This window comes from Condylura cristata, unplaced genomic scaffold, assembly GCF_000260355.1.
Source record: "Condylura cristata isolate star-nosed mole 26May11 unplaced genomic scaffold, ConCri1.0 scaffold00006, whole genome shotgun sequence".
Lineage (NCBI taxonomy): Eukaryota > Metazoa > Chordata > Mammalia > Eulipotyphla > Talpidae > Condylura > Condylura cristata.
Genome location: NW_004567107.1, coordinates 32,771,921 through 32,796,803, shown reverse-complemented (window position 1 = coordinate 32,796,803; position 24,883 = coordinate 32,771,921). Strand labels below are relative to the sequence as shown.

Here is a 24,883-nt window from a genome sequence, read left to right as displayed (position 1 = left end):
TACTAACAAACTAAAAGTAGAATTGAACTTTCTTGCTTAGAAAACAAAATAAAAATCACTAATATCTGTACTTCATGGATAGCTCTAGAAGCTTTCTCTTTAAAGTCAGTAGTGAGACTAATATTCCTGTGGTTCCATCTTGTATTTAGTATTATACTAAAAGAAATAGACTGTCTTAAGTAATGGTCTTTAATTTTCCAATTTGTATAAAAGTTTGTATTCATTATTTACTGATGCTCTGATTACTATTGTGAAGAAAGTCCATAATTCTTTAATAAACTTGCATTTCTATATTCTAGGAAAGTTACAATGTATCATAAAAACCAATTTTAAAATAGAGAAGTGATTCCAGTTACAAAATAAGTCAAGGAGGTAATAATGTACATCTTGGGAGATAGAATCAACAGTACGGTTTGAATTTGCAAATTTGCAAGTTATTAAGAAAATGCAGAATAGACTTGTCATAATGATTTCACAATAGATAAAAATGTTGAATCATTCTACATCTGAAGCTAAAATATTCTGTCAATTATACTTCAGTAAAGAAAATTAGAAGTGATGTAATATAAATATATATAACATTACAGTATATAATAAATACATTACATGTATGTAATAAATTACACATATATAAAAATGTAAAAAGACTTTTTTTTTAACGGTTGCAATTTAAATTGTACTTGAAGTTTTCGGATGTTTTTTATATCCACTTTGTTTCAATTTAGAGCCACAGAGACTTCTGATGAAGTAGAAAGTCTGCGACCCCCTCGGTTCTTTAATGAAGATGGCGTTATTAGACCTTATCGGTGGAGGGATGGTACTGGAAATCAAATGTTGCAGGTGGGTGAAGAAATAAAGTAAGATTAACCTAGTCAAGTAGTTTTTTAAAAGTGGATATGTAGTGCTTTAAAAATCTGTGTATAAGATCTTTTTGGCCTTTATATGTGCTGTTTAATTCAATAGGCTTCTTAAATTTAGGTTTTAACATATTTTTATTTACTATAAGACTTTTCTTTTCTTTTTTACAGGCATCAAAAAGTTTGATATGAAAACAATTAATGCATGACTTTGCAAGTGAAAACCAACAGTAGATTTTAGTCTTAAAATTTACAAACTTCATACAGCTGTTTCAGTATTTTGAATACAAAGAAAAGCTTTTGTATTGGTAACTTTTGGTATAAGAAATTTAGTGACTCTGATCTTTTTATAGGGTATCTTTAGTTCTGTACTGAATTTGTTTGCTAAACTTGTTGAAAGCCATTATATCTTACATACCTTAATGGTGGTACTTATTTAGCCAATATAGGCAATTTCTGTTTAGGGTTCTTTCTGTACATTAAACCACTAACAGCTTTTATACAAGATGGAATCCTCATTCTCAATTTAGACATGGATAAAGAAAAAAATCAGGATCACTGTTATTGGAAATTTCCTTGGATTCTTAGGCTTTTCTTTTGAGGATGCTTAAATGGCAATGAACTATTCCTGCATATGCTTTTGTAGGTCTCTTTGAAACCTTGTGAAATTTTGATAAGCAGTTCACATGAAAGTCAACATTTTAGTAAAGAAAACTAACTTTAGAACAATAGGTCATTTTAAATTAGAATATTTCACCTGTTTAGGCAACTTTCTTTGTAAATTGAACTTTTAAAAATCTCTATTATGAAAAAAGGTAACATACATCAATTTAGAGTCAGTTCTGTGGTTTAGATGTGGAATACTAAATAAAATGATATGTTTGAAAAACAAGGAGCCATTATGTTGTATAGAAGTGAAAATATTTGATGTAATAATAAAATGTGGGGATGTGGTAATTTCTTTTTAGTTTAATATTGAAAATGTTGTCATGTTTAAAGTTGATCAGGCTAAAGATTTAAAACTTTGATATTTTGCCTCATTATATACCAAGTATATTACTTTGTATAAAATATAATTTCATCTATTATGGTAAAACATAACAACAGAGCTAATGTGCAGTACTTAGTAAAATATATTGACATTGTGTTCAAAATGTATTTAAAGCATCAAAATTATTGCATATTGGAGCTGAACTGGCAATCTAGTGAGAGGTTATACTACAGACTGTATTTTATACAATCTCTACAGGGACTTTATGTTAATCTTTAAGAAATAGAAATGTTGCAGAGGTCACCTGTTGTTAATACGATTGAGGCATATTTCTACCCAATACTAGTAATTACTTGGCAGAACACAATTAACATGTTACTAACATTTTACTATACTAATTAGCAAATCATCTTATAAAAACAAAGTATTTCTTGAGAAGCTAATACACGCAGTAGAAAGTAAGGATGAGTAGTGAGGATAGCTTAGAAATACATCCTTGTTATCAGGAAACAGATTATAATACATGAAGTCAAGAAAAAGAAAGATACCTCAGTTTATAACTTGATTTCAGTTAACTGGTAAATCTATTCTACATCTTTAGTAATTTCTTTATAAGATTTTATAGTTTAGAATTAAACACTATGAATTTTGACTATATTTTAAAAGATGCTGATTAATTTTAGCAGGCTAGTCTGAACATTAATTGCTATAAATCACTAAAACCTCACAGTCCTTGTCATCTGTGACTTGATTTTTTTAGCAAGAACATTAAGCAAAGTTCTAACTGAAGTGGGATTTCACCAGCATTCTTAGGATGTTTGTGGTTAACATTTGCATGTAGATACCTAAGATGTGGATTGTTGATATGGTGAATCAAAACTCTAATGTATTGTTTGCAAACAGTTTAAAATTACATGAAAACCAGTACTCTAAGAAGTAGCTGACATAAACAGGATTTAAAATTTTAACTGCCTGTTTACACTAAACCACTTAATATAAATAGTTTAATGATGGTACCCTTAGAAAATGTTTAATATTTAGAAATGTTTCTCCTTTCATTTTCTAATTTCTCCAAAATAAGAACTCTTTGTTAAATAAGTTGCATATGCCCATAAATGATAATTAAATATAAAATACATTCATTGATTATGTACCTTCTATCCAGAAAGTAGCACATTATTTTAGCATTTCCTAGTGTCAACATTGTGTACTAGGTAAATATAAGGAAAATTCCAATATATTCACAGAATATCTTATTGGTATCATCAAACTATTTTATATTGCATTTTTACCAACCAGTACATTACAGGGTCTGTTTAAGTCATGGAATATTAGTAATTTCTGCTCAACTCAGCTGAGAAATCTCCTTCAAAATTATTCTGACTTGTCACTTAAACATTTCATAATTTAACATGTTTTCCAAGCATTTTACCATATTTAACTAACCTTTGTACTTCTTTTTTTCCTTTACCATGCTTACAGAAAATTCAGGTCTACAGGGAATGGATTATGACTCACAATAGCGGTAGTGATGATGATGATGATGATGATGATGACTAGTCAGACCCGAAATGTTAAAATTCATGTGTTCTTTGTCATTTTATTTGGAATTTTCATTAACATGCCTAATATGATGGCTACTGTAAAACTCATTTACCTGTTTTTAGGGAGATAAAATAGTTTTTATTTTAAAATGTTTTACTTCAAAAAGTAAGACAATTGCATTACTTAAGCACAAAAAATTGTATATGCAAGTAGTTTTACTGTACATTAATAACATTTGTTTATATATTTTATAGCATTGTAGTATACAGCTTGCCTTTAAGTTTTAAAGTTTGCTTTTCAAGTTTTCTTTCATGTTCACTAGTTTTAAATTTTCTGTTCACTTGTTAGAAAGAAAAATATCTTTTTTAGTGTTCTTTCTAAATTTTATAGGCTTCAATGTATGCCTTTGTGTAAAGAAAAAAATATTAATAGCCAGCCAGTAGTCTATATTTAGCATTTTAAAAGCATTTTTATAAATTTATTTTACTAGTAATAAACTTATGTAACTTGAGGAAATATGAATTTGTTATTCTGTTCCAAAATTATATAGGTTGAACTACTATTATAAGGGACATTCATGATTTGTCAAGAAAGGTTAAATAGTGAAATAATTTATAGTCTAAGAATGAAAAATAAGTTATTTTCCTTTGCTCACTTTTATATGTGTGTATACAGACACACATGTATGCTTGTGAAACAGTTCACAAAGTTGGTTTTTATAGTCATTATATTTCACTTCTGTATTCACATATGCTATATCCCTATAATAAAATGTTAATTCTAGGCTTTAGAAGAATTTTTATAGCAAGCATAATTATGTATTTTTTTCTGGACAATAATGGAAAAAATATCTAAGATCTATGAGCATATCATTTTATGTTTTGTGTACTTGAACTATTTTTTTTTTGAATTTCAACTTAGATGAAAGTATCTTGCCTGTTTCACATGTATATCAGATGTACTTAAAAAAAATCTTCAAAAAGTTAATGACTATTAGTAGTATGATGTCAAATCTTTTATGACTGCTGGGTTTGAACCAATAAAGAAACATTTACCTTGATATATGTTAAGCACTTTATTAATACTGATTCTATATTAGATTGTAGGAGATAATTGCCTTAATTTTTCACCTTTTGAATAAGTAAATAAAAATAATAACCATTCGTATGTTCTCTACTGGTATCAAAGACATTTTGTATGTGTTGTGCACCTACAGCTCTCTCACTCTTGGCCAAAATCAAACAAAGCCTCTGTTTGTAGAGATAATATAGCCTGTCACTACGACTTGCTTACTCCTGAGCAAGAAAGGGTCTGGAAATGTTTTACCTTCCAGCATTGCTAAGTACAGCCCTTTCTAAAAGTGATACTACTTGTTTCTAAGTTGCTTACTGAATTTCCTGAGATTTCTCTCTCAAATCATAATACAAGTTTCTTAAAAAATGATCCCTAAGCATTTATCTGGAAAAAACTTTAAGAAATTCTGGAAGTGTCTTGCTGTTTTAATGAAAAGAAAATTAAAGGTAGATTACATTTATTTAAAATTTCTTGGACAGAGATTTAAACCAATATCATAGTGACTAGTAAACTGTTCGTATGATCTTAAGGATTCAACATTCTTAAGCTTTTAGAAGTTAGAAGTGAAATATGTTCAGCTGCCTAAATTGCCCTTACTTGTTCTTCATTTCTTGTTACTATGAAATAGCTTCTTGAAGATATTTTTTCCAGCCTAAAAAAATTGTGTTGCTTTTATTAGAGAAAAAATTTTAGACTGAGGATTGCTCTCTTGTATTACACCTGTGTTTTATATGAAAATTGGCAGGGAGAAAAAATTGAAAAAACCCTGAAATTGTGGTTTTCCACCACTATGCATAAATAATCTTAAGTTTATAAGAATCTGTAAATGAAATTAGTTGGTATTCACATTGATTATAGATATAACAAATGTAGATCTATTATTGCAAACTGTCAGTATTTCTTGGAGAAAAGGAAGTCCTTTTGTTTCTGTAATCCAGGATTTTTTAAATTTAAGCTTTTAAAATAAACACTGCTACGTGTTTTCACAGCATCAATGTTAAGTATTTTAGCTTTTAAAATAGTGCAAAATACATAGCATTGATGCTGTCAAAACACATAGCAGTGTTTATTTTAAATTAACATTATTACAATTTATAGCTACCTCTATTGTACATCAGTGATCAGGATATCAGTGTTTAACCATGAAAAATGCCAAGGTAACTTGTCTGATTTAAACCCTGTGTTAAAATTTTGCACTAAACTTTGCTGGAGTAGTCAGAGGAGGCCTAGCAAGAATTATCCACACTGATAAAATTAAGTACTTTTCTACCACACCTTTAAATACTTTTTTTTTTTTTTGGTTTTCTAGATTTTGTTCTAAATGTTTAATTTATAAATTATTACAATAGTCCCAATATATTAAAGGTCCAGTGTCATCTAAATAAGGTACATAATTTATTGAGATCAAGAAATCATTATGATGGGTATATAAAAAAAAATATTTTATCATTATTTTCTCCCTGCACTCTTTGGGATAAGTAGAGATGAATTTATAATATTTAATATTTAGACTTTTAATCTGTAATTTCAATGGATGAATATTTGAATTGATGAAAGTATAGTGAAAATTATAATACAAAAAAATATAGATAAGTAGAAAAAAGGCACATGGATTAAAATAGGTCTGTTAGGGGATTGAGTAGAATAGTTTATAATTTCATATACAGGGATTTGATTTTTTTTAATGTGGTAGATAATTTTCAAGCCCATAATTATCATCTTGTGATAGATTCATTTAGTGATTATTCAATATTGACCCATACGCTTGTGTGTATATACATAGATATACATGGCAACAGTGTACTGTACCTCCAAATGCCATCTTTAAGGTAAATGTTTGCTAATTTTATAAGATTGGTTTTTAATTTAACTTTATTTATACAAATTATGAGAAACAAATACTGAGTAACAAATATTGCATTATGACATTCCTCTAAGTGTTAGAGATCTTATAAATATTTGAATAGTCAGTAATTTATAATCATTGTGGCTTTTTAGGGAGATTTAACTAAGTATATATAATTTTTCTCAGTTGGGATTATTAAATCTTCCTACTGTACATTTGTAATCATTTATCAATAATCTGTCAACAACATTGTCTACAAAGATTTTCTGTGCGTTCATTAAAGCTTGAGATTTCTATGAAGCAAAACATTTAGAAACCCATAGTTCTCTGGAGAAATCAAAATGCCTATTGAGAATCAGTTAGCTAACATTCATTCTCCATTTCTAATTGTAACATTTTATAGAAAACATAAAAAACCCTAGATTCTACATTGTTAAAGTAGTATATGCTCAGTGAAACTACAGAAAAGAGAAATAATCTTGTTTCCCTTCCACTTTAATGTATTTCTTTAAAAATTATTTACACAATTATGCTCCAAGTATTCAGATGTTTCTTTTAGATTTCTTTTTTATAAATTTTTATGAAGAGTTACTAACTTCTGAAGATTAAAAAAGGAGCCTACTGGTTAGATCATTCCCCAATGTTTGAAACTTGCTCTTTATTTCTGAAACACTTAAAATGATTTGGGAGTAGAACCTTTTTGGTTTTTTAACTGATGTAACAGGTTTTGTTGTGTTTTTTTTTTTTAACTAGACATATTCCTCCTTTGACCCTATTTATAAAAATAATCTCTAATACTTAAATATTGTACGTGTGTGTATGAGTGAGTTTGAATGTAAGAGACCATATATCCTTCATGGTGTACTCACATATGGAAAGCTAGGTTGTTCCATGGGGATTGTACTATTATTAACTGTTTCAGATATTTAAAATTTTTATCTACATTGTCTTTGACTCTCTTCACAAAGATATCACAGTTGCCATTATGTAAGTTGTTTTGGAGGGAGGCTGTTTTTGTTTGTTGTATATTTCTTTTCTTTCAGAAATTACAGATGTTTATAATTAGCTTCAAACACTGCCTTAATAACAATTGGAAGATTACAGCCTTCAGCCGACATGATCTTTCTCTTTACTTCTGGAGGAGAATTCCAACTGATCTGGAAGAAAGGGCTTACCATAGACAGTCAGATCACCAGAGTAGTGCTGAACCTCTTCCTGGCTTCATCTGAAATTTTGAGTAAGTGGACAAGAATCAGGAGAACTAGGCTTATTGGATTTCACTCTTCATTTTGTACTCTTCCTCTCCAGAAGGATACTTCTGAATGGGATGAGAAAACTGAAGAGAACAAATTGTATTATCCAGTAAAAGTAGAGTTTGGAGATAAAGCTGATTCCATGGAAAAGGAAATTACTAACTCAAATCTGATGTAATACTCATACCTAATTTTTAGTATAGTGAAAATTTCTGGAGAATATTTTGCTCATTTTCAAAGGCCCATATTTTGAACATGTAGCGATAAGTCTAATAACTTAATTTTGAATCAGAAGACTTCATCCCACTTAGACCCTCCCAGTATCATATAAGAATACTTTTGAATAAGACTTTAACTTGTCTTTTCCTGGAGGTGATGGCTCCAGTTAGAGGAGATTTTCTCTTTGTCTCAAGTAAAATAAGAGTTTTTTTACAAGCTTGATTTCTAAATCTTTTTCAAAAATTTATCATCATTGTCCTTAAATTTTTAAATGTATTAGGAAGGATAAATACTAATAAAACATTAGTGCAGTTAACTTTAAACAAAAATCCCCAAATGTTATGCTTGAGTAGGCTGAACTTGAGTCTTAATATGTTCTTATCAAGAGTGTGCAAATGACCTAAAAAACTGCAGAGGCTATTAGTTTTAGGAGGTCTTTAGCCTCTGTTTAGCTAAAGATGCTAAATTGTAACCGAGAATTTAACCCATGATCCTAATAACCGCTCCCTTATAACTTCCCCTGGTGACTTAGGATACAGAGATACTTAGGAGATTTTAGTATAAGAAATCTTTTTTTTTTATATTACCTAATGACCCTTGATAGGGTCATTAAAATAATTAAAATAAAATAATTTTCATATAAAATACATTGAAAGCTACCTTTGTTTATTTATGAAAGGAAGTACTATGAATACTTCTCTGATCAGGTAGAAGTCTTTAGTTATAAATTCAAATGAAATTGAGACCTTAGTCACTACTGATGACTGTACTGAACTATACTATCAGTTTCTCAGTGAGAATTTATAACTATAAAGAACCCACTAGGAGGCAGTGGGGAGAAATAGACATTTGAATTTATCAGACACTGAGTCTGAGGTAGTTGTTTAAATTGGAGATATCATTAAATTACAATGTTGAAATATAAATGTGGAAGACTGGATAGATCATTAAATTACAATGTTGAAATATAAATATGGGAGACTGGATATTTCACGTGAAGTTAAACTTCATGGAATAAGCCGCCTGACAACTCTGATTTTTAAAATTGTCAAAGAGAAATTATGTAATTATATACGTGTAATTTGAATTTTTTCAGAATGTTTAGTAGCATAGTTTATCTTCAAGTCAAAATTTACTGCCATGTATTTATAAATACATTTATTAAATGTCTATTAGTTATATATTAGACATTTAATCCTTACAATTAACATCCCTAAAGAGAATGGTCTCAATTTCTGCTAATTCAGGAAGTTGTAAGATCATCTCCTGATTTTATCATTTTAATTTCTCAAATAAGATAATTTCTCTATGAGCTTAATTACACTGATGCTAGGGACTAAAAGAGATGCCCTGTTAGAAGCTAGCTGTTTTGTCAGCTCTTCACAGTCTCACTCCTGTTGATTGATTGGCTACTACATGAAATTCTCTAACAAATTCTGGGAATTGAAAGGCACTTAATATATATGTTCAGTTTTCCAAAGAGATAGTGACTCCTAGGTGTTACTATTTCATGAAATTGAAGCATGGTGGTTCATGGACTATCTAAATTCACTATTAAAATGGGATTCTACTACATCTACTAGAATATATAGAGCTTTGTGCTGATTTTGAAATAAAAATTACCTGATATGCAACAGTACCCTATAACTCAGAGTCTGGATTGCCAAGCCAGATAAAACTGAGTTAAGTTCCAGTTTCCAGAATGCAAAGTCAATATAATTGTACTTAATTTGGTACATAGAGTAAATTAACATTACCTTGGTGTTTTACTAGGATTAAAACAAGTGAGGTAATATATATGATTATTCATATGTCTAATAAAAGCTCATTGTTTTCATTATTACAAAATAACACCAGTTTATGCTAATTCTTGGTCATCATTTTGTCAGTTTTATATTTCTTATTTATTTCTGCCAAGATGAATAAATCATAAAATCATTTTCCTTTCAAAGTTAATAGGAAACTTTAAAATACCATGACAGTTTCCATATACCAGTTGGTAAGCAGTAGAAACAATGAAAGCTCTGTGACATGTACTACTCTATATTACACAGCATTTTAGAGAAATATTGTTGTTTTCAAGAACATGTAGTATCATGGGTCCATAAATGTTGCTCAGTACAGGTTCTGCTAAAAGAGCTTAAAGATACATATAACTGTGTTCCCTGAGATTATCTGAGTCCCTCTGCCCTTTTTTTAGAATGTATTAGCAGGTTATTTAATTGCTGTTGTCATGAGTAGAAACTTGTCTGTTCTCTAGACTGTTTTAGTTGAACCAGGTAATGCCAATTTACATCTGTTTCGGTAATAGTTTTCTTTTATTTGATTTTAAGTCAGCAGTATTTTGCTCAGCTTTCTTGCCTTGTCTAATGTGTCAGCACAGTTTATACTTTGGCTGACTATCACAACAGCTCATTAGCATGAGAAGAGACAAAGGTATGGGGGAATGAGATAAGCACTGATTCCTTTTCAAATTTGATGCAGTGCAGTAAGATTTAATTTTTTTTTAAAGATTTATTTTTGCATACAGAACTGAGGTACAGGCCAGAGGTGCAGGGACTTCACCAAAGAGAGTGGGGAGCAGAACAGGCAGGTTGACAGAGTACACTGTTGAGGGAAGCAGTGGGCAAGTCAGGAGAGGTTTCCTGCACCATGCGGATCACTTCCAGGGCTGGGGATCAAACTTGCACTGAAGTTGCTGTGGCTCGCTTATAGTGCTGGGCTTTAACCCATTGTGCCACCAGGGAAGGCCCTGATTAGATTTTTTTTTTTAATCAACTTGCCTCATGGATAAGCTGAGAGGCATGCCTTCCTGCTTGTTTGCATTTATTCTGTTAAGTAAAGAAAATCACTGATACTGGAGATAATTTCTGCTATGTCCAATTATAAAACTTGGTTGAATGTCTTGTTTTTCTTGGCTGTGATCCTCAAATTTCTGATTTGATATGAATTAGTACATTTTTATCCCTATACTTTTATCAAAGAATTCTAAATGCATGGTTGCTAACTTCATTTTTCTGTAAAGGGATATTTTGATTACACTATTAACTTAAATAATTGAGAAATTGTAGCATTTAATTTATGCTTTAATTAATGAATTTTGTTTTTAAAAATAGTAATTTTTATATATAACCAGTTCATAAGCCTCTTCCTATCACCTCTGAACTATTCATATTAACCAATCTATAAGACAACTATTTGTTGTCTGCAAGATTTTCTGGTTTGGTAGCCTTCTTCATCTTTTAGATAAATTTTGTTTTTCTTTTATCACCCATGTTGCTATCTTTAAAAAAAAACCTCATAGTTTCTTGAGGCTGTTGTGTCTAAAACAAACTCTGATCAGATTCGGGTTTTGTTTTATGGATGATGGTTCTTATCCTTTACCCAATTTTCTTAAGTATATCTTTCATGAATATTAGCACTTTTACAAACATTATTTAGGATTAAATCCTTCTATTTTGCAATTTGATCCTGTCATCTACTTTTTATTTTTCAGGCATATATTTGTTACACAGACCTTCTATTTAATACTTTTGGATGATTTGAAAGTGTTAGCAAAGTTATCTGCATTTACTATAGCATTTTGTATATGTTATTTTCCTAAAATAATTGAGTCTTTTCTGACAGGAAATATGACTGCTAGAAGATAACCCTCTCAGGTTCCTACTTTCTGTTTATATCTAAGTGTATGATTAGTTTGGTTTGGATTTGTTTATATCTATTTAACTAAGGTTTACATACTTATATTTTCTAATACAAAGGGGCTGTTACTTTACCAATAATTGTACATTTTGTTACAATCTTAACAACTATGTATAAGTGCATTTTTTTAATTTGTTTCTCTGTTAATTTTTTAAAGAGAGTTTCAAGACAGTGGTAGGTAATTCATATATTATTTTTTATAAAACAATTTTATAGTAATTTTTATAAAACACATTTTTCTTTTGACTATAGCATCTAGTTACAATTTTGAGGTACTGTGAGAAATACATGGCAGATGCCACAAGAGGAAACATCATGGTAGAGTGGAAGCACTGGAATTAAAAGTAAAGAAACACTGTTCTGTGTCATTTGGCATCTATCAATATGACCCCAACAGAGTCACTTAATTGTGATATTGGCTAATTACATAAGGGTGTTGTGATGATTACATGTGTAAGACCCTTTGTCTAATTCTTAGTTTCTTCATATGTAAAAGAAAGAGATTGGTTTTGGTTGGACAATAATAATCTTTCAGGTCTAAAATTTTGCTTAATATAAAATGACATTTTGAAATATGTCAAGCTTCATATATCGTGAATTTATAAAGTCAAATAGGCAGGAAATTGTAACCAAAGACATGCATTTGTAGACTCTTGCACAGTATGCTGGCAGATCATTGGCTCAAAACCTGCCACTTTCTCTTAATTACCTCTGAGATTTAGCTCCAGAGTTTTAGCATCTGCTTATAATATTCTTATTTCATATTTCCATGCTGTAATGGAGATTGACCAGCTGTATCTATGAGGACTTATCTTTGCCATTTATTCAAATATATCCATTCTAATAACAATAAGTTCATTATGTTTCTCAATAAATCACTGTAGCCATAATATTCAATCATCTTTCAAGTTTTATATTTAAAGTTCTCCATGAACTTCAAAAACGTTGCATGAAATAACTTTTTTTAAAAAAGATTTATTTGTGCATACAGAACTGGGGTACAGGCCAGAGGCTCAGGGGCAGCAAGAGGCTTCACCAGAGACAGAGTGGGGAGCAGAACAGGCATATCGACAAAGTACACTGTTAAGGGGAGCAGCGGTTGGGCCAGGAGAGGTCTGCCACACCATGTGGTCACCTCCGGGGCAGGCGGGAATCGAACTCATGGGGAGGTGGCTTTAGCTTCTTAGTGCAGTGCTTTAACCCACTGCGCCACCAGGGGGGGCCACATGAAATACTTTTTAAGGGTTTTAAAAACTTTTTTTTATTCCAGGTGCTACTGTAACTATTGAAATTGGCATATATAGATGTCACATTTTATTTAGTTCTGAAAAGTGGAAAGAGATGAGTGGTAAGCGCAACTTCAGTGACAAAAGTTTACATGGTAGTAAGGCAGAAGCTTGAACCATAGCTGTTTAAGTTACTTAAAGGTTGTGATCTAGTTCTGGGTTTTATAGACTCGACTCCTAGTACTTGTGATGTTCTTGAGATCAAGATTTGTATTCTTTAAAACTTGACCATATGTTAAACAGAACAAAAAATTATTTCAAGATAATTTTAAATACCAAAAAATGTAAAATGATTTAGAGATACAAAGTGAATGTTTCCCTTTCATCCCCAGTATTACTTACCCAGAGATAAGAGCTGTGAACAGATTGGTTTATTGCCCACAAAAACTTCTAGAAATGTCCTGAGCATATGTGAAATAAGGCTGCATGTGTATTTGGGATTTTTTTTTTTTAATCCCTGCTCTCCCATTCTTTTTCAGTAATTTAATCTTTTCATTTTATACATCTTGCACAGGTTTCTATATGAATTCTGTTGAGTCAGCCTCTTAAAAGTCAAACTGACTTCTCTCAGTCAGCCCACAGTAGACTTCTTGTCATCTTGGTAAGGGAAAGTAGAGGTCAGTTAAGGACCCCCCCCCCCCGAACTTCAAGAGGTCTGCTGACATTACTTAAAGAATGCATACTGATTTGAATGATTTGAGATGAAAGTTGTGAGGACCCTGAAAGCTAGTTAGAAGCTTCTCTTCTTAAGTCCTTTGCCACTCCCTTATCAAACAAATGAGCAGCATACTCTAAACTTTTGCCTTTAGTCCAAGAATTAATTGCTTTCCAGTTTATGGCCTGAAGAATGTAGGGTCTCACTCAATCTAGGTTTATCAGTGACCATATTCTAAAACGTTCATCTTTACACTCACTAAGGATGAGGTTAGCCCTTCTTAGCTGCCATATGAAATCTCCCCATCTCTGTCCTTAATGCCTCATGTTCTGAAATGCAGAATAAGTACTGTGGTCCTCTCCATTACTTACTAGAATTTATAACCATGTGAATTCTACATATGTATGTTACTGAATTATTTTTCCTTTTCTTACCCGTGGTGCTATCTATTTTAGTTACTTATTCAGCCTGACAAGAACACAGGAAAGAAGGGTACAAGATGATTTCTTTTGTGCCTGAAAAGATAAACACACATATCTACCTCTTTCTTTTTCATGACTCTTTAATGTCCCATTTAATAACTGTTCTATAACTCATTTATACAGTTCTAGGGTTTTTTACTTTTAATACACTCTTTCATACGGTGAATTCTATCAGTTGAATTATTTGCACAAAGTTTTTGTTTAAGTGACTTTATATTTTTTATTTTGGGCTAAGCTAGACATTTTCTCATTTTTATTGCTCAGATTTTGTTTCTGTTATTACGGAACTGTTTGTGTACTCTACCTTTTCCTATTGGTTCCTCATTTTTCATCTATTGGCTTACTTAAATTGCTAGAATTCTCTGTTATGAAGTTAGCTATGTGTCTATACTGATAAATACTTTCCCCAATTTATTCTGATTTTTGTATTGCTTTACTTTAGTTCCTATTTGCTCGTTGTGTTTAATTTTTATATAGCTATCGTTAGTGTTTAATTTTTACATAGCTATCAATTTCTTTGTGTTAACTTTTATGGGCTTTGTGTTTTATAGTTAAGCTTTACCCATTTGATTATTAAAAATATTCTTTCTAATACTTCTGTAATCTCATTTTATATATTAAAGCAGTGATTTGTAATGAAGTAAACTGTAATCTCATTTTATATATTAAAGCAGTGATTTGTAATGAATTAATTTGGCATACAAAGAATAACAAGAGTGCAGCTTTCATGAGGGAATTGCCTAATATACTGTTTATTTGATAATACATGCTTTTTCCCACATATTAATTTGAAGTACTCTCTTGATTTCATAGATTTATGTGTTTGGGGAAATAGAATTTTATAAATTTATAAGTGCATTTGGTCAGTTTCTGGACTTTGTAATAAAAACTACTAACTCATACTGATTTTACTACTGCAGCTGTATGGTATAAATGTCTGCTGGGATATTTCTCATTCTTTCATAATTTAATGGTGGTTAGCATTTTTTTCTAGTTGAATGTCAGCATAGTTATGCCTAGTTACTTCTGCCCTGATCAAAACAAACTAACAAGCAACTTCTGGGGTCATGGTGTATGTCTCTATGTGTATGAAATTGGCAGAAGTGTGGGTGGGATAACATCTTTATTTCGATGCATTCTTTTTTTTCCAAGAAAAAGGCATAGATTTCCATTTTCAATTTGTTTTTCATTCCTCTCAGAGTTACTGACTTTATCACATAATTGTGCACATTATTCTTTATATTTACAAGTAGATGTATTTTATTATCTTTGTAAATAGGAATTTTTAAAATTAAACTTCTCAAGTTGATTATGTGTTTATAAAATAAACTGTTTTCTGTACTAGATTTTTCAGATATACTCTCATGTGCAAATTATTTCTACTCTTCCTTGTTGGTATTTGATATGTTATCTAATAATTCCTATTTCATCTGCACCTGTGGGTTTGTTTTTTCATTTGTAATTGAAGGGACTTGTCTTTACTTATTTTACCTACTATAGTAAACAATGAAGATACTCTTTCTTCAAAATTGTCGTCTTTGAAGCTAGAAAACACTTCCATGCAATTAATTATAATAACTCATCTTGTATTTAGAGTTTGGTGGGGAGTTTGGCGGCTTTTCTTTTTACTTCTATTTCCAATAAAAATCAAGACTATCCCATCAGCCTCTGAGCCAGAGTCATTGTGTTAGCTTTCTTCTAAGCTAAATAATTTGTTTTTAATACAGTGTCATGGAACACAATTTTCTAAAATCTTTAAATCCTTTTTTGGAACTTCTTCAAATATTCTAACATTCTTGGCTAAAACTTTAATGTACCTTCCTTGAGGGGGTTCACTCACATTTACACTGCTTGCCTTGAAAAAGTCATCCTCCAGGCCACAATCTGTTTTAATAAACAAAGTAACTATTTTCAGAACAAGTGGTACTGAGAATAGAATTATATATGATTTTGTTTATATAGTTATCCTTCTTGTATATAGCTTATTTTTTCATAGTTATTTTCAGGAGCAAAGAATTATTGACTGTCATGTAGAGATAATGTTTCAGCAGTATTAAAAATAAACTTAAAACAATATATAGGTGAATTAGTTTCCACAGTTTCTATCTTGTTTGATAGTGGTCAGCTCATTTTTTTATGATTTAAAAGTTTGCCTTGTTTATAAGGCAAATAGAGAAATTCTAGGAAGATACTAGATAGGTACTAGCAGTAATTTATGTGATATGTATATATGTTTTCATACAGCTTTAACCACATAATACATAAAATTAATGTTAACAGTTTCAACAGTAACTTCAATAGGTTCATTTTAAATTTGCTAAAATTCTGGCATTAAAGATCTTCCTGCAATTGAGTAATCTTGAATATATTAGTACAAACATGCTTTTAGGAAGGAAACACCATTGATTTTGTCAATATTCAATTTTCTGATGATATATTTACTATGTTACTATATATAATTAGTTGCACCCACTGAGAAAATGGTTTTTACAGGGCAAGGTACCAGTTATATTAGAGTAGGAATATTAACAATTTTCTCACTCTCATTTTTTTTAAGGTCATGGAAAACGGGAGATTTGCAAAATACAAATATTTCACACATGTCATGATCAATAAAACAGATATGTTCATGATAACCAAAAGGTAACTTTTAGCATTATAATTTGTTAAAAAGATATAAAAGGACAGTAGAGGGGTAGACACAAACATATACAGAGAGGCAAGTGTTTATAGGAGTTATTAATTTAGTCTGGTTTCAGGGATAAGAGGTTCTGATAACCCCTCTAATCCAGGATTAGTGAAAAGTATATCAACCAAGTGATCCTGATTGGCTTTCCTTTTTCTAGGACAGCTTTCCCTTAAACATTTGACTTAAATTATGTTACTTAAGGAAACCTCTGTATGTACAATGAATTGGTATAGCAATAAGAAGGAAGAGTCAGTAGGAGAAAGACCTTTGAAGGTAGAATTAAGTAGAATTATTATAGACAAAATGCATTTTCATTGTTTTGTTTCTTCCCTCAATGTTGAGGGAAAACATGAATTAATTTTAAGTACTTTCCTGATGTAGTTTGATAAATACATTAGTCTTTCTTAGTAACACAAGCTTAATTCTGAAACATTAATAACCTGAATAATTGCCCAAAATATTCTTGACAATTGTAAATTTTCCCGTTTCTTATAAAATGTCTTATATAATTTTATAAGCACTTTAATTATAAAATATAAGTATGTGATGCTATAAATTTCCCACTAAGCATTGTGTTAGCTACAATGTAGTAGTATTTTTTTTTTTGCTGTTAAGTTCAAAATACTTTGTTTCCTTTGAGATTATTTGACACAATTATTTAGAAGTATATTTCTAAGCATCTAAAGTATTGTCACTTTCTGTTACTACTTTCTAATTTAGTTTCATTATTACTTGAGAACATACTTTGTGTGGTTTCTTGGTCACTAAGGTTTTCTGTAATCCAGAATATAGTCTTTGTTCTATGCACACTTTTACACAGTGTACATTATATTGTAATTATACTATTGAATATAAGTGTTGCAATTTTTAAGTGATTTTTTTTCTTTTTTTTTTTTTTTTTGCAGTGGTGTATTGTTCGTAACAAAAGGTACATTTGGTCAGCTTACATGTGAATGGCAGTATAGTTTTGATGAGTTTACTAAAGAGCCATTCATTGTTCATGGGAGAAGATTGCGTATTGAAGCTAAGGTATGTTGAGTAGATTTAAAAAAAAACAAAAGTTGGAAATGAAAATAATGCTTGGAAATACAGATGATGCCCAGTTTACAATAAATTGACTTACAATTTTTTTACTTTACCATGATGCAATAGTTGTATGCATTCCACAGAAACCTTTAAATTTTTATCTTTTTCTGGGCCAGTGATACCAGTACTATACTCGCATGAAGCTGGGCAGTGATAGTGAACTGGAGCTGCCGGTCAGCCACGTGATTATAAGAGTAAACAACTGATATGCTGCAGACAATTTCTCACTTTCAGTCCTGGGCTTAATTATATGAGATATTCAGCACTTTATTACAGATGCTACCGCTGGGTGGTCTAGTGGTTAGGAGTCAACACTTTCAGCACTTCATTACCAAGTGGATTTTGTGTGAGATGATTTTGTCCAACTAGAAGCTATTGTTAGTGTTCTTAGGCTTGTAGGTAGGCAAAGCTAAGCTGTCATGTTCAGTAGATTGGGTACGTTAAATGCATTTTAAACTGATGGCTTGACCATGATTGGAACCCTACCATAAGTCACAGAGATCTATAGTGTACTTTATTTCTGCTATGTTTTTATATCATTTATAGATGCCTTTTTGTCTTTGTGTTGTTTTCCTTTATAACTACTTTCTTATCCAGGCTTACAGAAAGGTAGACCAAGCAAAGCTTTGTTAACTTTATTTACTATTGCACTGACAACAGCATTCCTAGGCCCACATGTTACTTTCAGTAACAGAACTCTACCTTCTCCACTGCTGTCCAAGTCACTAAAATGGGGAAACATTTAAAAACCTCAGAATGCCTAGGCATTTCCTAAAGAATGTTTTTCCTTGGGAAAAAATCACACTAGTAGACTCTTGATGAATTTTCTCTCTAATAGGTCATTATTGACAGGTCTTTCCTTTTTAATGGATATTATCTTGTTTTCTGTTAACTTCTTTAAGGAAGAGAACATTCTCATTTTGCTTTGATTACTAGTAGCTACAGTGCCTGGTACTATAAGTTGCTATAAAATAGAGTGAATTGTTAGTACTTGGTAAGTCAATAGAGACTAAAATTGATCGTAAATTTTAATGAATGCACTAGGTGTTGCAGGTTATCAAAAGAATGTAAGATATATATTTAGCATTAAGATACTTAACCTAAGTGTAAGGCCATTTTGACTTTGGTTGTATTAGTAGAAAGGTATATGATGCAATCCAACTAAGCTTTATTTTGTTATTTCTGCTTTGTTTCTACTTGAGGGATTTAGTTGACTCATGGAACTTAAAAGTCTCAGTGTGTACTTTGTTGGTTAGGTATGCAAATCACGTCAGTCACAATTATTCACCTTTTGTCTCCTCCTCTGCTGACCTCATCTCTAGGATCTACTTTCTTCATTGTTGGCTTCATTCTCAAGCAGGTTGTGTCATCATTTGACCACATAGTGGCCAGCAGAATTTTTAGGCTTTTACCCTACTAGCTCAACAGAGAACTTGTCTTATTTGTCAGTTGTTGGTCACTTGCTTCTTTCTGTACCAGTCATTTTGGTTAATGAGCTTAGCTAGATCAGTTGGATAGGTAAAAGGGAATCACCATGTGCTACAGAGAAGGAAGGGTCAACTCTCAGATATTTTTGAGTGAGAGAAAATGATAAACAGTTACCTAATGAATATTCAAGATGTTTTTATTGTAAGATGGGGTATTGGACACAGGCACACAGGAGCAATATATGTCTTTTGTGCTACCCTATGGAACCGAGCTTTTATTGGGGCCAGTTTTAACCAGTGAAAACCATTTCCCCAGTCTTACTGTTTATTCTAAAGGCATGAAGTAGTTCTTGCATAGACTAGCTATTAGTTCTTAAAGATTGTAAACTGACTTACCTATTAAAAGTGTCTCTACTCTGGCCCTCCCTGGTGGCGCAGTGGGTTAAAGCACAGCACTAAGAAGCTTAACCCACTTCCTCATGAGTTCGATTCCCGCCTGCCCCGGAGGAGATCCACATGGTGAGGCAGACCTCTCCTGACCCGCCCGCTGCTCCCCTCAGCAGTGTACTTCATTGATCTGCCTTCTGTACCCCACTCTGTCTCTGGTGAATCCTCTCACCCTCCGCATCTGTGGCCTGTACCCCAGTTCTGTATGAATAAATAAATAAATCTTTAAGAATAAAAGTATCTCTACTCAGCAAAAGGAAGGCCCTGTGCCCACATATGAAATTATAGATGGTGGCTGTTAGGCTCTGCTCTCATTGTATCTTTTTCTCTACCTAAACGTAAGCTTAGTATTTCCTTCCCTTTTGCCTTTTCTAGAGACCTTCCTTGTGTCAAAAGTCATACCTTTTAAATTTTTTTTAAATAAAAGAACTTGATTTCTTTTTTTTTTTTTTTAAAGATTTATTTATTTATTCATACAGAACTGGGGTACAGGCCAGAGGCTCAGGGGCGGTGAGAGGCTTCACCAGAGACAGAGTGGGGAGCAGAACAGGCAGATCGACGAAGTACACTGCTGAGGGGAGCAGTGGGCGGGTCAGGAGAGGTCTGGCTCGCCATGTGGTCTCCTCCGGGGAAGGCAGCAGGCGGGAATCGAACTCATGCGGAAGTGGCCTCAGATTCTCAGTGCTGTGCTTTAACCCGCTGCGCCACCAGGGAGGGCCTGATTTCTTTTTTTTAAGGTGTATTTATTTATGCATACAAGAACTGGGGTACAGGCCAGAGCTGCGGAGGGTGAAAGGATTCACTAGTGACAGAGTGGGGAGCAGAACAGGCAGATTGACTGAAATACACTGCTAAGGAGAGCAGCGGGAGGATCAGAAAAGGTCTGCCACACCATGTGGGTCACCTTTCTGGCTGGGGATCGAACTCATGCTGCAGTGGCTGCAGATAACTTCATAGTGCTGTGCTTTAACCCGTCACATCACCAGGGAAGGCCAAAAGAATCTAATTTCTTCTGGGTCTATTTTTACATGGATATATGACAGAATTGTCACACTAGTAAAACTGCTACATTGCTTCTTCTGTGACCCTGCCCATAGTTAACAGAGGTAAACAATACCCTCCTCCTCAGTAATCACATTTTTTTTTTTTTTTTCTGTCTGTCCCTCTAAAACTTAACATCTACCTCCTGGGCAGTTTTTCTCTACAAGTGCTGAACAGGATGCTAAAGGTGACATTCATATAGAAACTAGGGCTCACCATTATTTCTTTGGTTATTAACCATATTGCATGATTGGTTTAAAATGTCAGAAGTTACACACCCACATGCATGCATGCACAACCATGCAACATGTATATGAATGTGTATACACATTTGTGTTTTTTAGCTGAACTCATTATGATTCCATGTCTAGATACGAAGAACTGTCTGAAAATTTGTTCTCAGTTGGGAGAATAGAAAATAAACACTGATGCTCTTCTCAGACTTATCTTCACCCCATCTTCTGTCTTTAGCGTTTGAAATCTCACCCAAGATTTTTAACTTTGGTTTATTGAAAGTGGATTGCTAAGTTTAGAATTTAGTTTTTTTCCATTTGTGTCTCATTCTTTTTGGTTTCCCATTCTTAACTTTATAAAATTATACAGCTTGAACAAGACTCTTTCAGCACAGATATATGATGCTGTATGTTATCTATTCTGTTTCTGTAGCTAGGTTTTCTTTTTTTTTTTGAAGATTTATTTCTTTATACTTATAGAACTCTGGAGTACAGGCCAGAGGTGTGGTGGGTGAGAGAATTCACCAGAGACATAATGGGGAGCAGAACAGGCAGATTTACAAAGTATACTGCTGAGGGTAGCAGCGGGCGGGTCAGAAAAAGTCTGCCACGCCATGTGGGTGACCTCCCTGGCCGGGGATCAAACTCCTGCTGTAGTGGCTTTGGAGAGTTTTATAATGTGGTGCTTTAACTTTAACCCATTGAGTCACCAAGGAGCCCTGGATTTGCATTTTAATGAAGTGATTTTCTTTCTTTATAGGAACGAGTTAAGTCTGTTTTCCATGCCAAAGAATTTGGAAAGATAATAAACTTCAAGACTCCAGAGGATGCAAGGGTAAATATAATGAACCTTTTTTCTTAAACAGATAGCAGTTTCTCAGTTATAAAATCATGTAAGTTTCGCCTTTTTTTTTTTTTTTTTTTTTTTTTAAAGATTATTGTGCATACAGAACTGGGGCACAGGCAGAGGTGCAGGGACAGTGAGAAGAATTCACCAGAGACAGAGTGGGGAGCAAACAGGCAGATGGAGGAAGTACTCTGCTGAGGGCAGCAGTGGGCGGGTCAGGAAAGGTCTGCCAGGCCCTGTGGATCCACCTCCAGGGTGGGCAGGATCGAACTCCAGGGAGGGCCCAGGTGGGCATTTTTTAAGGCAACTATGTTTTGTTATTAATGTAAAAATTTGACAGTTTTTACATGTGTATCTAAGTCATATTTTCCTCAAACTATTTTTCATTAGATTGAAGAACTGTCTGAAAATTACTTGTTTCTCATATTAAGTGCTTTGTTTTAAATACTAATAGTAATACTTTGTTGAAAAAAGATATAAATTTCATTCATATTCCAACTTACTGGCTTCAACATGAAAATTATAATCTTATATTATTGATTTCTCTATTGTATAGCTATAATGATTTGTAAAAATTACCATTGCTAGGCAAAACAAACTATACCTGTAATCAGAAAATCTGATTTGAATGTTGGTTCTGTTACTTCTTGATAAGGACCCTGGGGACATCTGTTAACCTCAGTTTTGTCAAAATGGGCATGATTCAAACTGAATCATGCTATGTATACATTAGGGATTACGGCAATTACAAGGATAATACATTGTCTAGAACAAGAACATTATGAACTGACTATCCACGTCAGTGATCACAATTAAGATGCTGTTCTTTATACTGAATTGTACTCACAGTGTTAAGAAACTTATAATAGGGACATAGAGCTTCTTTACTAAATCTCCCTGGACCTCCCTGCCCCATATTTCTTGCTGAATTGGTTCTTGCTAGGTATGACTGTTAGCCAGTTCACTTAATCAAACCAGGAACATTGGACCGCTGAGATAAACTGTGTGGTTTGCTTTCTAGAAATTATGATTTAAAGCAACACTGGCACACTAATAGTGTAAAACTGAAAAAGGGAGTAATTTACAAAGTAAATGGAATAAACTGACTTGAGCCTCAATATGTGTATTATATGAAGTGAGGAGAGAGGATATATCATGACTTTCAGGCCGCTGCCTTTCTGAAGGACATTAATCGCTGTTATAGTTTCTCTATAATATAGTTTCCATTTAATCTCTGTTACCATGTTATTTTATGCCTGAAGTCTTGTCTTTAATCCTCCTGCTGCCAGAAACATTCAGAAAAAAACTACTGAACTCAAAAATCTATTCCCATCAGGTTCTTCTTAAGTTATTTAAAAAAAAAAGGGGGGGGGGTGGGGAGAGGGAAGTGCACGGGATTATGGTGATGGCACACAGGTGACTTGGTGATGGGAAACCCACGGGGATTACAATTGAGGTGAAAAAAAATGTACAAAATGATGTAAAAATAAACGGTTATAAATAATATATATATATATATATATTTTAGCACAGATATCTCAGTTAAAGTTAAAATGTTTCATAATGGAATAATATCACTGACCTCCAAAGCTTTTATCTGTCATGTAGGTCCAATAGTAACAGACATCGGGAGAGAAATTTCCAATTCACTTGCATTTTATTTTTGTGATTTCAAATCATTCCATAATAGAAACTGTATCATAAGAGGACCTAATGAATGTTTAAAAATGTTGTTATGCTACTGCAGCCACTATAGAATTATTTGTGATTATTGCTGCTCAGTCAGTAGAATCCTATATATGGAATCATGAAGATTTATGATATAAAATTGAGATAGATGAAAGGAATTTTGCATCATCAGTTTTCACAGAATTTTTCAGTGCAGGTGCCCAGTTACTCCTCTCTCAGGATGGTTCATTTTAGTTATTCTAAAGATGAACATCCCTATCTAAATACCTTAGAAAAAGAATATTCCTACTGTTAAACCCAGTACCATTGTCTTGTGCCATTTGGGCCATTTAAGTGAGTGACTAATCTCTTATGCAGGATGAATTAATTATTGTCTGTCAGCATATATCTAAACTGGAGAGCCAACATCTAGATTTCCATTTATTTCACTTTGAGTTTCATTGCAAGTTCACTGAAGTAAGTAAATGTTGATTTATTTCCTTACAACAGTGGATTCTCACCAAACTAGAAGAAGCAAGAGAACCTTCTCCCAGCCTATGATGGAGAACACTGCCTGAAGACTCACAGCAATAAACCATTACAGTTGCCATCTTGTACCATCCAAAACCTGTTTACGATGTATAGTACAGAAGTAATTTCAAGTACCAAAAAAAAAAAAATCAACTAAAACAGCTACATAATTAGGATATTTCAACTCTTTTGGGGATTCCTTTGATTTTCTAACTTGAATCATGCATCTGATTAAAATTCTAATTGCATTATAATTTTTCTTTTATCTTAAATATTTGCTCCAGGTAATTATCTGCAGTGAAGAAGTTGCATCTGTTTAGCTTCCAGATGGAGCTAAATTTGATGTTGTTCCTAATTCTTATTCTAAACTTCTATCATGCTTACTTCAGACTCCCGGAATGAGTGACGGGTAAATTATCAAATCAGATACTGACTTAGTAGTATCAGCCAGAGAATTTGAGCTGTGGTTTCCTTAGAAACATGGAGTTCTTTTTATAGATAAATATTTTGGTATTATTTTCATTATTTTTAAAATAAAACTTAGGTTTGAATTATACTTAAATGCATAGCTTACACAGTATTTTTTTATATAATATAGATTGAATTATATTTCCTCTGTCTCTTCATAAGAAAGGCTTGAGGAAATGAGTGTCATACCTAAAAAGGGAAAAGTCCCTCTAGGAATTTTGAAGCCTTAGAATACTTTCTTCAAACCAACTTCTTTGGATCTACTTAGCTTACACAGGTCATGTTTAAATGTTTCTAACTTTAAAGGAAAATTCCCAAGGCCTTAACAATACCAACTTCTTTCCACTGGTAATATGAAATAAACTAAATTGCCAACATCTTAGATATAATGAGTTATGCTACAAGACAAACAACTTCTAGTTACTGTAGAAACATTTCCAAGTAATTGTACCCTAAGTTCTAGTAACCTGTCCTGTTGGCAATAGATTGAGAATTTTTGGTGTGCTTTCTCTATAGTTAAACAGTGAGAATCATTC

General features: G+C 32.5%; 1 protein-coding gene across 3 annotated transcripts in view; it reads left to right on the top strand.

Moving 5' to 3' along the window:
• VPS13A (vacuolar protein sorting 13 homolog A (S. cerevisiae)) overlaps positions 1-24,115 on the top strand; it is a 159,579-nt gene extending 135,464 nt beyond the window's left edge. The window contains exons 68-72 of one of the 3 annotated variants that reach the window (XM_004677556.2): positions 726-840; positions 16,468-16,553; positions 17,505-17,628; positions 21,594-21,668; positions 23,859-24,115. In XM_004677556.2, coding sequence (XP_004677613.1) covers positions 726-840; positions 16,468-16,553; positions 17,505-17,628; positions 21,594-21,668; positions 23,859-23,909 — 451 coding nt within the window. In that variant the 3' untranslated portion in view covers positions 23,910-24,115. Of the gene's footprint in view, positions 1-725; positions 841-1,028; positions 1,169-3,330; positions 3,660-16,467; positions 16,554-17,504; positions 17,629-21,593; positions 21,669-23,858 lie in introns of those variants that run through there. The other 2 variants (XM_004677558.2, XM_004677559.2) reach the window with 2 other exon arrangements.
• The last annotated feature ends 768 nt before the right edge of the window (positions 24,116-24,883 follow it).